General features: G+C 45.8%; 1 protein-coding gene across 5 annotated transcripts in view; it reads right to left on the bottom strand.

Moving 5' to 3' along the window:
- The window catches only part of LOC105478743 (TUB like protein 4), a 287,369-nt gene that overhangs the window by 19,626 nt on the left and 251,011 nt on the right, over nt 1–16,732 (bottom strand). For all 5 annotated transcript variants that reach the window (XM_071096652.1, XM_011736357.2, XM_071096651.1 and 2 more), the window contains 3 exons: nt 13,194–13,418; nt 11,857–12,091; nt 2,716–2,860 (listed from right to left, as the gene is read on the bottom strand). In XM_071096652.1, the coding sequence (XP_070952753.1) occupies nt 2,716–2,860; nt 11,857–12,091; nt 13,194–13,418 (605 nt within the window). The remainder of the gene's footprint in view (nt 1–2,715; nt 2,861–11,856; nt 12,092–13,193; nt 13,419–16,732) is intronic.

Below are 16,732 nucleotides of genomic sequence, written 5' to 3'. Positions count from 1 at the left end.
AAACCCCATGTCTACTAAAAAATACAAAAATTAGCTGGGTGTGGTGGCACGTGCCTGTAGTCCCAGCTACTCGGGAGGCTGAAGCAGGAGAGTCACTTGAACCCAGGAGATGGAGGTTGCAGTGAGCCGAGATCACGCCACTGTACTCCAGCTGGGCGACAGAGCAAGACTCCATCTCAAAAAAAAAAGAATGAGATATTCAGATGCTCCTGTAGTGATTGCTCTAAAGGGAGGGGAGGGTACACAGGAGCTTGGGCCGGGCGCAGTGGCTCAAACCTGTAATCCCAGCACTTTGGGAGGCCGAGGCGGGTGGATCATGAGGTCAGGAGATTGAGACCATCCTGGCTAACATGGTGAAACTTCGTCTCTACTAAAAATACAAAAAATTAGCCGGTTGTGGTGGTACAAGCCTGTAGTCCCAGCTTCTCAGGAGGCTGAGGCAGGAGAATCATTCGAACCAAGGAGGCAGAGGTTGCAGTGAGCCGAGATCGTGCCACTGCACGCCAGCCTGGGTGACAGAGCGAGACTCCTCCAAAAAAAAAAAAAAAAAAGAAAAGAAAGAACTCTTACAACTCAATAAAACAACCCAATAATAAACAGGACAGAAGACTTGAACAGACACTTCACAAAAGAAGAAGATAGCCAAGTGGCCAAGAAACATGTAAACTAAGCAGCATCCATCACTGGAGATATTAGAATTAAACTGAAATGAGATGCCACTACACCTACCAGAACAAGGTAGAACTATTTCTTTTTTTTTCTTTTTTTTGAGACGGAGTCTCACTCTGTCGCCCAGGCTGGAGTGCAGTGGCTGGATCTCAGCTCACTGCAAGCTCCACCTCCTGGGTTTACACCATTCTCCTGCCTCAACCTCCCGAGTAGCTGGGACTACAGGCGCTCGCCACCTCGCCCGGTTAGTTTTAGTAGAGACGGGGTTTCACCTTGTTAGCCAGGATGGTCTTGCTCTCCTGACCTCGTGATCTGCCCGTCTCGGCCTCCCAAACTGCTGGGATTACAGGCATGAGCCACCGCGCCCGGCCGAATTATTTCTAAAAAATGACAACAGAGCTGCTGCTGAGGATGGAAGAAACTGGGACTCTCTTAGAAATTGCTGGTGGGGATTTATGTGGGTGCAGCCACCCTGGAATACTGCTCAGCAGTTTCTAATAAACTTTAACATATATTTAACCCATGACCCTGCAACTCCTTTCCTAAGTTTATACCCAAGAGAAATGAGCGCACATGTCCATAAAAAGACTTGTATAAGAATGTTTGTCATGGATTTGTTCATAATAGCCTCAAACTGGAAACTACCAAATATCCATTGATTGGTAAACAGAATAAACTAATTGTAGTATACTCATTACAATGGAATACCATGGAGCAATAAAGAAAAACAAACTACTGATACATGCAACAACATGATGACTCAAAATCACTACACTGAGCAAAAAAAAAAAAAAAAGGCCAGATACAAAGAGAACATATTGTTTGACTCGATTTATATGAAGTTCAAGAACAAGCAAAGCTGATGATGGAAGTCAGAACAGTGATTACTTCTAGGGAGTGGGTATCAAATGGAGGGAGCACAGGTGGACCTTCTGGGATGATGACATGTCCTTTATCTTGAACTTGGGGGAAGACACTGGGATAGCCCTTGTACAACGGGCTAGGTGTTTACCATTTGGACAGATGTGTATCTGTATGTAACTTATACCTTAGCTTTTCATGGCATCAGAAAAAAAAAATCACAGAATTAAAACTAGAAATCTTAGTGAAGAAAAAGGTTCTACAGTGGATGCGATGTGTTGATGTTTCCCAATTACAGCATTACAGGCATCTATCTATCCATCTATCTATCTATCTATCTTATCTTATCTATCCCACATCAATCTATCTTATATCTATCTAATCTATATCTATTTAGCTATCTTATATCTATCTTATCTATATCTATCTTATCTATTTATCTTATATCTATCTAATCTATTTATATCTTATATCTATCTATCTATCTATCTATCTATCTATCTATCTATCTATCTATCTAATCTTTTGAGATGGAGTCTCGCTCTATTGCCAGGCTGAAGTGCAGTGACACAATCTTGGCTCTGCAACATCCGCTTCCCGGGTTCAAGTGATTCTTCTGCCTCAGCCTCCCGAGTAGGTGGGACTACAGGTGCCCGCACCATGCTTGGCTAATTTTTGTATTTTTAGTAGAGACGGGGTTTCCCCACGTTGACCAGGATGTTCTCCATCTCTTGACCTCGTGATCCACCCGCCTCGACCTCCCAAAGTGTTGGGATTACAGGCGTGAGCCACTGTGCCCGGCTCTGGCATTACAGGCATCTTATCTGGCATTCTCTTCAACATGTTACATCCACTGGAGAACCTTTTTATTCCTTTTCTCAAACTATAAGAAAAAACATATAAGCCCGGGAACTATGGCCACCCCTCTGCCACCCACCATCATTGCTAACGCCTAGAGAAGTTCTGAGGGTGTAGCAAACTTCTGGGTGTCTTTGTCTATCCCAAAGGAAAAACAAAACAAAACAAATAGAAGTTGTAATTATTCCAGCTGGAATCTTCTGGAAGAAAAGGCAGGGAGGTGGCTCTTTGACTCTTCTGGTCAGTTTCAGTGGGATTCTGTTGCAGCCACAAACACACATATTCAGAGGCACAAGAAAGGACGATCACCCCGAAGACTGAGATTACCTTGGGAGTTTGGGTGATTTGCTAGCTCTGGAGATTTTGGGAGATTTCTTGGCAGCCCAGTCATCACTCAGTTCAATGTCACTGGAGTCTGAGCAGTTGCAGCTGTCGATCACAGTAGAAATCAAGCTGTTCGCATAGACTTCATCTGGTAAAACACCAACCAGCACATTTCAAGGGAAGTTATATCAATTAGCCCCTACCAATGATCATTACTATAAACTAAAAGACAGATGGACTCCACAGGCCATCATTTTAGACCTAGAGGTTGAAACAGAAAGAAGCTTAGCATTGTTTTTCTTTTAGATTTTCTAAGCAGAAGTAGGCAATTACTCCTACTGTTGTCAAAATGGGCATGGTATTTTAATGTTTCTAGGCATGTACAAAATACACACAGTTTGCCAAAAGCTGAAACCAAAATGGCTGTGCTGTTGTGTCTCACAACACACAGGTGCCCACCTGGGTTCATGAGGACTTTTAGGCAGCCACAGAACCTGGGCTGAGTGAGGGGCTTGTGGACTCATTGATTCACTGAGAACCTGCTTCTGACCTGAGAAGGTCCTTGCTGATGCCAGGCCTGCTTGAATTAGAGTCCTGACAGAGTCAGGTCCGCTCCACTTAGGTCTGGAATGCCAGAAAGTCCCCTGGAATTGCCACAGGTCTCGTGGTGGGGGCCTGGCTCTCCCACCTGGTAGAGCTGCTTGCCTGCGTGGAGCAAAGGCTAGGAGACCTGGTGGTGGGAACTCTCAGGATGGCTCTGGGTTCTTCTGTGGGTACTCCGCATGGGGCCTTCAGGCAGATGGTGAGATGATGTGCAGAGTGGGGTGATGGCAAAACTGTGGGGCAAACTTCCTCCTCGTTGGAATTCCTCTCCTTGGCTGCCCATCCCCACTGTGCTATCACATCCCCTCACCACCCAAATCCCCCCTATCCCCTCCACCACCCCAGGTCTGTCTTCAATGTGAGGACCCCATTCTTCCAGATTACTTTGTTTTGCTGATGAAAATCTCATTGCCTCAAGGCTCCAAGTGCCTTGCCAGGTAATAAAAAAGCTGAATCATTCAATCATAATGAAATAATTCATAATAAGTGATTTTACCATCCAAAAGGGCTGTTTATATTTTAAAGGATGAGTTTCTTAATCCAAACCAATCTAGAAGTTTCTGAGCATTTGGAGGTAGCATCTATGAACAGGGGCCCCTCAGGGGCAGAAAAGTTTGGCAAGCTCCTTGGAAAGGAGGCTGGCCCCAGGCTGTGTTGCCCACATCACCCCCTTCTTAAAGCACTCACTGAATCAGGAGGTGCCACGCCTGGACCCAGTAAAAGCCGTAGTGAAGCCGCAGTGGTGTTTGTGTTTAAGCAAATAAAAAGGCTTAATGCACGAACCCTGAGCAGTGTTTTATGATTTAATTTATGAATCACTGGATCAAAGGAATCTCTGTCATGACTCAAGCATGCACGCAAGACTACAGAACATGCCAGTGTGTGTGACTCGACTTGAGGAAACCCAGTAAGACACTGCCCACTCAGCTCCTGACTCACTCATCAATGCTAGGATCCCTCAAATACCATGTCCCAGACCACTTCCTCTATCCCTTCACTCATAACTACTATTTTCTTTTTTATAGAGATGGGGTCTCGCTATGTCACCCAGGCTTGTCTTAAACTCCTGGACTCAAGTGATCCTCCTGCCTCAGCCTCCCAAAGTGCTGGGATTAGAAGAGCTGAGCAACTGCATCCGGCCGTAACTATTGCTTTATTGTCTGTCTCCCCAACTAGTGCAAACTCCATGAGGGAAGGAAAGTCATCTGTCCTGCCTCCTGCTTTAACCGCAGAGACTACCTGAGACTTCATAAATACTTTCTGAAAGAATAAATGATGATTTAAGGGGTGGCAAGAGACAAAGAAAATGGCTTTCTGAAAATATGCCCTGAGCCCTGCTTGTTCAGTGTCATAATTCCACACGTGCAGGCATTGCCACTCTGACGTCTATCATCAGCACAACTAAAAATTCAGTGCATGACATAAGCTCCACATTTGCGAAGGCTGAGGTGGTGGCTGGGTGTACCTCATACTACTAGAGATTGTGTCATCAGTTTATCATGGGTGTTCTGTAAAAACATCTAAGTTGTAGAAAAATGTAAGCTGGGATTGGTCTTTTAAAACCTAAGGCTTAACTACAACGTCTGGGGCTTTACATCTCAATTCTGTCAGTGTTCAAGAATCCGCTAATTTCTTCTGGGTTGAAGGCTTTTTGGGTGTTTTGGGGAGACGGAGTCTCGCTGTTGCCTAGGCTGGAGTGCAATGCAGTGACATTATCTCGGCTCACTGCAACCTCCGCCTCCTGGGTTCAAGCGATTCTCTTGCCTCAGCCTCCTGAGTAGCTGGGACTACCGCCACGGCTGGCTAATTTTTTGTTATTTTATTGATTGATTGATTGATTGAGACGGAGTCATTTATTTATTTATTTATCTATTGAGACGGAGTCTTGCTCTGTCACCCAGGCTGGAGTGCAGTGGTGCAATCTCAGCTCACTGCAGCCTCCACCTCCCGGGTTCAAGTGATTCTCCTGCCTCAGCCTCCCAAGTAGCTGGGACTATAGGTACCTGCTACCACACCTGGCTAATTTTTGCATTTTTAGTAGAGACAAGGTTTTACCATGTTGGCCAGGCTGGTCTTGAACTCCTGACCTCAGGTGATTCGCCTACCTTGGCCTCCCAAAGTGTTGGGATTACAGGCATAAGCCACCGCACCTGGCCATTTTTTTTGCATTTTAGTAGAGACAGGGTTTCACTGTGTTGCCCAGGCTGGTCTTGAACTACTGAGCTCAGGCAATCCTCCTGCCTTGGCCTCCCAAAGTGCTGGGATTATAGGTGTGAGCCACTGTGCCTGGCTTCCTGAATTATACATATATATTTTTTTGTTTTGTTTTGTTTTTGAGATGGAGTCTCACTCTGTCGCCCAGGCTAGAGTGCAGTGGCACGATCTCCGCTCACTGCAAGCTCTGCCCCCCCTGTTCATGCCATTCACCTGCCTCAGCCTCCCGAGCAGCTGGGACTACAGGCGCCCGCCACCACGCCCGGCTAATTTTTTGTATTTTTAGTAGAGACAGGGTTTCACCGTGTTAACCAGGCTGGTCTCGATCTCCTGACCTCGTAATCCGCCCACCTCAGCCTCCCAAAGTGCTGGGATTACAGGCGTGAGCCACCGCGCCTGGCCAATTACATATATTTTTAAAATAAAATCTTGAAAAATGGTTTTAATGGCTTTTTAAATATACACTCTAAATCTGCTCAGGCCACCATAACAAAATACCACAGACTTGGGTGGCTCCAATAATAGTAATTGTTTCCTCACACTCTGGAGGCTGAAAGACCAAGGCTAGGGTGCCAGCATGGTTGGATTCTGGGGAAGGCTCTCTTCCTGGCTTGCAGGTGGCCTCTCCTCAGTGTATGTGCTTGAAGAAAGAGCTCTCTTTCCTTGGTTGTTTTTTTTTTTTTGAGACGGAGTTTCGCTCTGTCATCCAGGCTGGAGTGCAGTGGCGCGATCTCAGCTCACAGCAAGCTCCACCTTCCAGGTTTACGCCATTCTTCTGTCTCTGCCTCCCAAGTAGCTGGGACTACAGACACCCGCCACCACATCTGGCTAATCTTTTGTATTTTTAGTAGAGACGGTGTTTCACTGTGTTAGCCAGGATGGTCTCCATCTCCTGACCTTGCGATTTGGCCTCCCAAAGCGCAGGATCACAGGCATTAATCTTGTCTTCTTCTTATAAGGCCAATCGCCCTATCAAATTAGGACCTCACCCTTAAGATCTCATTTAATTTCATCTCCTCCCTGTAAGTCCTATCTCCAAATACAGTCACATTGGGAGTTAGGACTTCCCAATATGAATTTTGGGGTTGAACGTGGGGGCACAATTCAGTCCACGGGATTCTACTCCTGGCCACTCTCAGATTCATGTTCTTCTCCCATGCAAAATATATTCATTCTATTCCCAAAGCCCCCAAAGTCTTAACTTATTTCAGTATCAACTCTAAAAGTCCAGAGTCTCATTTAAATTGTCACCTAAATCCAGTATGGGTGAGACCTGAGGTACAATTCATCCTGAAGCAAACCTGCTCTCCAGCTGTGAACCTGTGAAACCACAGAAGTTATGTGCTTCCAAAATACAATGGTGGGACAGGCATAGGATAGACATTCCCATTCCAAAAAGGAGACACTGGAAGTACAAAAGTGGTGACAGGTTCCAAGCAAATCCAAAATCTCGCAAAGAAAATTCCATTGAATTTTGAGGCTTGAGTGGAGTCCTCTTTGGTTTGATATCCTGTCCTCCAGGTCTACTGGGGTGTCAGCATCACCCTCATAGCTCTGGTAGGGATCCTGCCCCCATGGCTCTGCCTGCAAGGCTCTGTGCAAAGGCCATCTGGCCTGCTGAAACTGAAGAGGTGGACCTAATGATCTCTGAATCACTTTCAGAGTTATTTTTCCCTCTTCTTGAAGAATAATGCATGTTAGTGGCCAAACACCTCCATCATTCCAGCTGGTCAAAGCTAAGAAGTCCAACAGCCTTCCTCCTTCGTTTCATCCTGTTTCCATCCACTACAGTTCAAACTGGCAGTGTCTCTGCTCATATAATTTCGTAAGCGCTTTATTAAATGACAGTCCAGCCATAACTTTGGTATTTTCTTCAAAATGTATTTAATACTTATTTTTTTTGCAATATGAATAGCCTAAATATTTTCTAAATCTAAATCTTCATCTTTTATCTTAACAATTCCTTCTTCCATTCATCTCTCTCCTTTTGCATTTTACTATAAGCCATCAGGAGGAACCAAACTGCTCCTTCAACACTTTGCTTAGAAATCTCTTCAGTTACATATCCAATTTAATCACTTGCAAGTTCTACCTTCCACGGAAACACTGGAACAGTTTACTCAAATCCTTTGCTGCTTTATAACAAGGATCACCTTTCCTCCAGTTTTCAGTATATTCCTCATTTCCAACTGAGACTTCACCGGAATTGCTCTTAACTTCCATATTTCTAGCATCCACCTCAAAACTCTTCCAGCCTCTATCCATTACCCAGTTTCAAAGCTTCTTCTACATGTTTAGAGATTTGTTACAGCAATACCCATTTCTTAGAACCAAAATCTGTATTAGTCGGGGTTCTCCAGAAAAACAAAACCAGTATTATGCGTGTGTGTACGCACGAGTGCGCATGCACACACACTAAATAACGGGTCCAGTCAATTATGGAGGCTGAGCAGCCCCAAGGTTAGGGTGACAACGCCTGTTTCCTGGTGAAGGCTTTGCCCCGGCCTGCAGAGAGCTGCCTTCTCACTGTGTCCTATGTCCTCTCCTTGGTGCACGTGCGTGGTGAGAGGTCTCTTTCTCCTTCTCTTCTTTAAGGCCAGTAACTAAATCAGATCAGGACCCACGCATATGAATTCCTTTAATCTTAATCTCCCCTAAATGTCATCCTACCCTCACACTGGGGGTCTGGACTTCAATATATGAATTTTAGGGGAACACAAGTCAGTCCATAGCAAGCTGTGGCTAAAGATTCCTTTTTTTTTTTTTGAGACGGAGTCTCGCTGTGTCGCCCAGGCTGGAGTGCAGTGGCCGGATCTCAGCTCACTGCAAGCTCTGCCTCCCGGGTTTTTACGCCATTCTCCTGCCTCAGCCTCCCGAGTAGCTGGGACTACAGGCGCCCGCCACCTCGCCTGGCTAGTTTTTTGTATTTTTTAGTAGAGACGGGGTTTCACCGTGTTAGCCAGGATGGTCTCGAACTCCTGACCTCGTGATCCGCCCGTCTCGGCCTCCCAAAGTGCTGGGATTACAGGCTTGAGCCACTGCGCCCGGCCAAAGATTCCTTTAGAAAATGTGTGCCAGGTGCAATAGCATGTCTGTAAATCTCAGCACTGTGGTGAGCCAAGGCAGGACGACTTTACTTCTTGAGATCAGAAGTTTGAGACCAGCCTGGGAAACATACTGAGACCTTATCTCTACAAAAAACAGAATTAGACAAGTGTGATGGTGTGTGCCTATTATAGTCTCGGGAGGTTGAGGTGGGAGGATCACTTGAATCCAGAAGTTTACAGTGCACTACGATCATACCACTGCACTCCAGTCTGGGTGACAGAGTAAGACCCCATCTCTTTTTAAAGAAAACTGGTGGGGGTGGTGGAGGGAAAAAGCCGGGCATGGTGGCTCACACCTATGATCCCAGCACTACAGGAGGCGAGCGCTGGAGGATCTTGAATCCAGGAGGCTGAGACCAGCCTGGGCAACACATGGAGCCCCCATCTCCACAAAAATAAAAAAAATTAGCCAGGTGTGGTGGTGCATACCTACGATCCTAGCTACCTGGAGGCTGAAGTGGGAGGGCTGCTTGAGCCTAGGAGTTCAAGGCTGCAATGAGCCATGATTGTACCACTGCACTCCAGCCTGGGAGACACTGTGAGACCTTGTCTGAAAAAAAAAAAAAATACTGGGACTCATGGTATCTGGTATAAAAATACACACTGGTAATTTTGAGGGACATATCTGCCAAGTCACCTGACAGTGGATCACAAACTTTAGTGCATAAAAATCACCTGGGAAACCCATTAAGTCGCATGTTTGTATGTAGGCCCCACCACAGCCCTAATGAATCGTAATCTAAGAGTAAGCCTAGGAACGTGTATTTAAATAAGTATCCCAGGTGATTTGCATGGAGGTGGTGGTGCATGGAACACATTTTGAGAAACGATGATATGGCGGCCTCAATGAGTTAATCAGCTTTTAACGATAAGAAATTCCTGGACAGGCACGGTGGTTCATGCCTGTAATAGGTCCTAGCACTTTGGGAAGCCAAGGCGGAGGACTGCTCGAACCCAGGAGTTTATCGGCCTGGGCAACATGGTAAAACCCTGTCTCTACAAAAAATACAAAAATTAGCAAGTGTGGTGCACACCTGTAGCCCCAGCTGCCCAGGAGGCTGAGGTGGGAGGACTGCTTGAACCTGGGAGGGTCAAGGCTGCAGCGAGCTGTGATGGCACTACTGCACTGCTGTGATGGCACTACTGCACTGCAGCCTAGGCATCAGAGCAAGACCCTGTCCCTCCATCCCCCAATAAAAAGAAAAAAGAAATTCCTGTTTTCTCAATGTCAGGGATTCTTTTCCTCCTCTGAAATAGTTTGTATATGCCATTCAGGTGGCAATTAGTCATATTGTGCCTTGTGACATATCCTCTATTTTTGTCATCAGGTATTTAAATCTTGACTTTTTAAACTTTTCAAGTGCTTACATTGTCTTATCACCTAAAAGGGTTTAGAAACTCCTTAAAAGCAGAGATGACCTGGTATTACTTAATAATAGCAGGAGACTCAAGTATCCCACACAAAGTAGGCACTAGTCAATGTGCTTTGTTTTATAGCTTTTAACTCTTTTAATTATAAAAATACAACATCTTATTCCCTCAAAGGATTGTGCGCAAATGAGTGGGTCTGTGTTTGATACAAGCTGATAAACATGAACAGGAAGGAAGAGCAGGCATTTGGGGTAGTCGGGCCAGGTTCAAGCAAGCCTAGTCCTTGGGTACTCCACAGCACAGCCTCCTGTCCTCTTCTTCAGTGAGGAATTTATGCACACATGAGGAAATAAGCTCTTCACCTAAGTTACTGTCAACATTTAATCTCAATACAGATTTTATAAAATTGCACCCAGGGGAGTAACCTCAGAGGTGCTGACATCAGCGAGAACACCTGCTGCAAACCTGGGCTCAGGGCCTGTCCCACGGCCCCCACCCCAGTCATCTCTAACCATTGGTGGCCCTTCTCCTTTTCCCTGAAACCATGTTTCCGTCCCACGTGAATATGCGCTTCTCTCTCTCCTGTTTTTCCCACTGTGCCTGCCTTCCTCCTGAATCTGTCCTCTCCTTCCTTTCAGTCTGCTTCCCTACCAGCCCCAATTCTGCTGGTCGCTTTCTTTGTTTCTGGTACTAGCTTGTCACATGAGTCAAAAGACAGAAAAAACAGACTCATATCTAATATTGACAAGCGGTATTGCTGTTTTGCAGGGGTAGTAGAGTGGCACTGCTGATGCTGAACAAATGAAGGCTGGCAGGCAGAGGTGGGGCAACTGTACAGCGCTGAGTACAGGCTGAGAGTGAATAAGCCCACCACACTGTGACTTGGGGTGACTGGTCAGGCCACATGTCATGCTAGCTCCAGGCCGTAATGAGAGGCAGGGACCAGACTAATGGGCAGGAGAGTAAACTGGAGCGAGGAAGTGGCGAGAGGAAGCATGAACTAATGAAAACAAATCCAAATCCACTGGGGGCACAAAGACGACTCAGTTCTCTCCCCTCAGGGCCCACAGGATTCAGCAGGGCAGAGCCTGGAGCACAATGACTAAGTGTGTTGCTCATTCTGCCATAGGTGATGGGCAAAGTTTCACAGGAGGTGGCAGACTGAGCCGGCAGTGACTGACGGGTGCACGGACACTAGCCTAGCACCAAGTGGCACAAAAAAAGAACGCAGTCCCTTCCCTCTGAAGCTTACAATCTAGGATCCCAGAGAGGTGTGCAGGGAGCATGTTGAATACATTAACTGAGCAAAGAAAATCACCACAGGGAAAGGTTTTTAGAAGAAAAGGGTGTTTCATACCAACATCTTTATGGATGAGCAAAAAATTGTCATTAGTAATCAGGTACAAAGCAGTTAACAGTAGACTAGGGAGGGGCAGGAGGCTGAAGGTTTGATTTTAATTTTATCATCCACTCTGGGAGGGCAGGGACTGTATCTTGTTATTATTTTCAAGTTGTCTGAATATTACATGAAGACACTGGATGAACACTCCGTAACTGTGAAGAGGAAACCCTTGCTCCCGGGAGGCCTGCACTAGCTTCCCCTTGCCTGACAGCCAATGGTTCCTCTATTCACAGCCCAGCTATCCACTGCCCACGAAATATGATTTAAAACCTGTCAAAAAGTACATTTAGAGAACAGTTCATTTCAGTGGGTTTCTTCAACGAAGTTCCACACCAGCCACCACAGGCTCACGTTTCATTAGTACGCATTCTCTTTGTTTGGGGTGTAAGGCGTAACAGCCCATGACCACAGAGAACAAGGTCCCAGTCCCTCGGGCAAGGGACCCACCTGGTTTGCTATCCGTCCGCGGGTCCATGATGACAAACTCCGGCCGCAGCTTGCTGACGCGCCGCCCTTTGAGGATGGGCACAAGCCCGCCCAGGTACTCCAGGTAGAGCGTGTAGCACGGGCCGCCCACCTCTGGGTCGTCCTCTGTGCGCTTCATGGTGCAGTGTAGCCGCTCATTGCCGGCTGATGGGTAGCTGACAAAGTCTCTCATGTTGTTCGGATCTGGAATTGGGGGCTGCAGGACACAGGAAGAAAAGGAAGAGCTGGGACTCCAGAGAGGCAGAGAGAGAGGGAAAGAGAGTGAGCACGGGGGCAGGTCAACTAAAAACACCACTGTTCCAGAAAGAGCACAGGCTGGGAGCCTGGGGAGAGGCTAACTATGTGGTGTAGAACAGTGATTTGCAATGGCAGGAGCATGTGAGAATCTCCTGGGAGCTTTCAAAACACATCTAAACCAGGATCCCATATCAGACAATGAAATCAGGATCCATAGGGGCAGGCTTGGGCACCTGTATTTTCCAATGCTATATAATACACCAGCGTTGAGATCTGCTCGTGTAGAATCAATAGTGTAAGGCAACTTGGAAAAACAAAAACAAAAACAAAAACCAATAGATTCTAAAACTTTGATGTTTCAGGAAAAAAGTAACCAACAAATGGGTCTGCTACTTAGAAGAAGAGAGAGACAATACAAAAGAGAACCACTTGGGAAAACCCAAGGTTAGGGGGACCCACACTTAAACAGCAACTGGCAGATGCATTCTACATGCTACCTTCTAGAGTTCCCACTGGTATGAAAGGTTGCTGACGCTGAGCGCTGGCTGGCGTGGCTCTCCTCAGCACAGTGCCAAGAGCTGGCCCTAGAACTGGGGTGGGTCTGATCCTGACTGTTCCCCTAACTAGCTAGGGAGCAAGTTACTTAACTTCTCCTAACTTGTTTCCTGCTTCCTTAAATGGGAATAATGGCAGCATCTGTCAGGAAAGCAGGACTGAACAAGACAGATTTCTAAAAATTAACTGGTATAATGCTTAGTATATAGGAAATGCTGAATAATGGTCACTCCTTTGATCATCAGAGGGACACAGAAGTCAAGCTAGGAATACCAGCTTTGCCATGAGAAAGATAACAGCCACCACACAGGGCAAATCTCTCATGGACATGGACCATGATGCTTGGACAGACTGCAGACCTGGCAGCACATGACAGGATCAGGATCCTGCACAGCTGCACATGGCCCCATGTGCTCAGTCTGGTACCCTCACCTGTCTCTGCCCTGGCTCTGTGGGGAGCCAGCACAGGTGAGGGAGGAGGAAGAGGGAGGGGTAGAGGGCTTTACCTTGATGGTGGGGATGAAGGCAGTGGAGAGGTAGGAGCAGAGGCGGGGGGGCAGGGTCAGCTTGCTGACGTCCTTGTCCTCACGCAAGGTGCTGGCGATGGCCTGCTGGCACAGCAGCTGCAGGCTGGACACCCGGTGCTCCACACGCACCACGTACAGGGCTGGTCCTGATGCCATCAACAGCCTCGAGTCCCGGTGACCCCAGCAGATAGAGATGATGGGACGCTGGCAGGAAGTGAAGGGAAGACAAATGCTTAAGCTTTTGCTCTTGTGGGAAGCAAAAAGGGATAATGCATACTTGCCTCGAGCAAAATAAAATAAGCTGTTTTGAGAATACTGGTTTTAAAAGCACAGTAGAGAATGTTAGACACTATATTATGAAAATTCAGTATATTTATTGAAAATTGGCTAGAGGGCTGGGTGTGGTGGCATGAGGCTGTCATCTCAGCATTTTAGAAGGTCAAGGTGGGAAGATCACATGAGGCCAGGCTGAAAGACCAGCCTGGGCAATATAGCGAGATTCTCATCTCAAAAATAAAACAAAATAAAATAAAAGCAATTAGGTCCCCAGGCCAGAGCATTAAAGCACTGTAATAATTTTGTGAAGTTCATTTACCTGTATTATATTTCATTTAATTTGGGGTCACGAAACCCAACTGAGCTCTGGGTAGTAAGGTTTCTACTAGTAGGGCAATCACCTTGTGGGGCAGTAACTCATATTTCCTACTGAAGGGCTGGTTATCTGGATTCCCAAATTACCCAGGGGTGGGTCCCATGGCTTGGGGAGGTGGTGATGAGGTAGACCAGAAAGCCCTTCCCTTCTGCCAGAGTCAAATCAACAATGGACTTGGGCTTACCAGCTGTGTACCTGGGGGCTACTCCATAACCCCTAGAAGCCTCCCCCTTTTCTCATGAGTCCAGTGGGGACCCTGTGAGGATTACAGGAGGTGATGAAGTCACAGCCCTTCTGGGGCCATCACAGGTTATAACCCACAGTCACTGCATTTTCAGCCTTCCTTGGCACTGACAGTGTAGGGAAAGAAAGCTCTCTGGAAAGGTGATTGAGGAGAACACGGTTCCTGCGGTAGCCTTGCTAGGGTCATGGCCATCATTATCTTAGGCCAAAATGCAAATATGCAAGTTAGAAAATTCTTATAATAATAATAAAAAAAAAATCCAAAGCTCAGGGTGCCATCTAGCCAAGGGAAAAAGAAAGGTGAAGGGCTGTGACGGAGAAGCAGCAAGAGATTTGTTCATTCCGATCCAGACAGATGGAGCGCTGATGATCATTCATCTTCCCTTTCTACCATAGGAGGCCAAGCAGCCGCAGGGTGGGGTGATGGCCACAGCCCCCAGGGGATGGCCGTGTTTGTTGGCCAAGGAGTCTGGAAAACTCAAGTCTAGGGGCTTCCGGGACACTTCCAGGATGTGTCTCCTTATGAGATGATTCCACACGGGGGGTAGGCTCCACACAAGGGGCCTATTAACTTCACAGAAATACATAATCACTGCTGAAGACAGGGCAAACCAACACACAAAAAATGTACAGAAAAGTTTCTCTGGTATCATCAACCCCCAAAAGTACAGGTTAGGACAGAGGCTCTATTAGTACCAAAATCATGCTTAATCTTAAAGATACACTGCTGTCCCTTTACCCTTGAGCCCCCTAAGACAATATTCATAACTTAGAGCTCAAGTCACACAAAAAAGGTTTTATTTTTGTTTTTAACTTTTAGGTTCTGGGGTACACAAGCAGGTTATGTAGGTAAACTGTGTATCACAGGGATCTGGTGTACAGGTAATTTCGTCACCTGGATAATAAGCATAGTACCCGATAGGTATTTTTTCTGATATTCTCCCTCCTCCTGCTCTCCACCCTTAAGTTGTTCCCCTTCCAGTATCCATGTGTTCTTGTTATTTAGCTCCCACTCAGAAGTGAGAATATATGGTATTTGGTTTTTTTGTTCCTGTGTTAGTTTGCTAAGGATAGTGGCTTCCAGCTCTATCCATGTTCCTGTAAAGGACATGATCTTATCCTTTTTTACGGCTGCATAGTATTCCATGGTGTTTATGTATCACATTTTCTTTATCCAGTCTACTGCTGATGGGCATTTAGGTTGATTCCATGTCTTTGCTATTGTGAACAGTGCTGCAATGAACATATGCATGTGTGGGTCTTTATGACAGAACAAATATTCCTTTGGGTATATACCCAGTAATGGGATTGCTGGGTCGAATGGTAGTTCTCAATTCTTTGAGGAACTGCCACACTGTTTTCTACAATGGCCGAACTAATTTACACTCCCACTAGCAGTGTAGAAGTGTTTCCTTTTCTCTGCAACTGTGCCAACATCTATTATTCTTTGATTTTTCAATAATGGCCATTCTGACTAGTGTGAGATAGTATCTCATTGTGGTTTTGATTTGCATTTCTCTAATGGTTTGTGATGTTGAGCATTTTTCATATGCTTGTTGGCTGCATGTATGTCTTCTTTTGAAAATGATTTGTTCATGTCCTCTGCCCACTTTTTAATGAGGTTGTTTGGAAAAACAGTTTTCAATGAGCAGAAACATCAGACACTTCTTCCCTCTAATTTCCCATTCCTCTTGAGTCCAGCTATCTGAAAGGCAGACACTCTGGATTTATCCTCTGCCCCCCTCCCTCCTAGTTCTGTTTTTCATAGTAACTATCTCTGTATAACAGCTGATGACATATTTAATATAAAATTATCATAAGTATGTGTCTCTTATATCTTTGTACCAAGAACTTAAACCACTCACACAGACTTTCAACTAGATGAAAATCAGCTCTGTTACCTTTATATATATAAATACCACCCATCATGACAAAAACAACCTTGTCTGTAAAACTACATTCCAACAGTAAGCACATCAAATGCTTACAAACCTGAATTCACTGCATCCGCTCTACTCTCCCACACGAATAACATTATTCTCATCTAATATATGAGGTAAGAGAGGCTAAGGGAGGCTAGGTACATTACAGCAATAAATGGTGGAAGAGCTGTGATTCTCATCCCTCCCCAACTCCACCGCTGGTCCTCATCTTACACTACATGGTGCTGGCTCTCTGAAGTGCCAGCATATTGATACCACAGCCTAAAGAATGTGTAATACCCCACTGAAAAATTTAACTATCTGTCAATCACATACAAAATAATGAGCCCCAAATGGCCCCTTAGTCCATTTGGTCAAGGCTACTTTACTCAGAAACAAACCAAACATTGTCTATAGAAAAGGTAAATAGACAAGAAGAGAAACAGGCTGTTTACACAGCAAATAAATGATCTGCTGGGTTCATCACAGCAGAAAAGAGCCCACAGGTAATTAGCCAGGTAGCATTGTTAGATAACAGGGACCACAGTCGCTGGCACATCTGGAAGGTGAGGGAGGACAGAGTGACTCCAAACCAGGTAGCACATTAGCTCAGATGACTTAGAATTCTCAGCCAAGTAGGAGTGAGAAGACTCGCAAGATTAAAGGATAGAATGCTAGAACCTGGGAGAAAAAGGACTGAA

Source organism: Macaca nemestrina, chromosome 5 (assembly GCF_043159975.1).
Source record: "Macaca nemestrina isolate mMacNem1 chromosome 5, mMacNem.hap1, whole genome shotgun sequence".
Taxonomy (NCBI): domain Eukaryota; kingdom Metazoa; phylum Chordata; class Mammalia; order Primates; family Cercopithecidae; genus Macaca; species Macaca nemestrina.
Note: the sequence above shows the minus strand (reverse complement) of the source record. Positions and strands in the feature narration are given on the sequence as shown.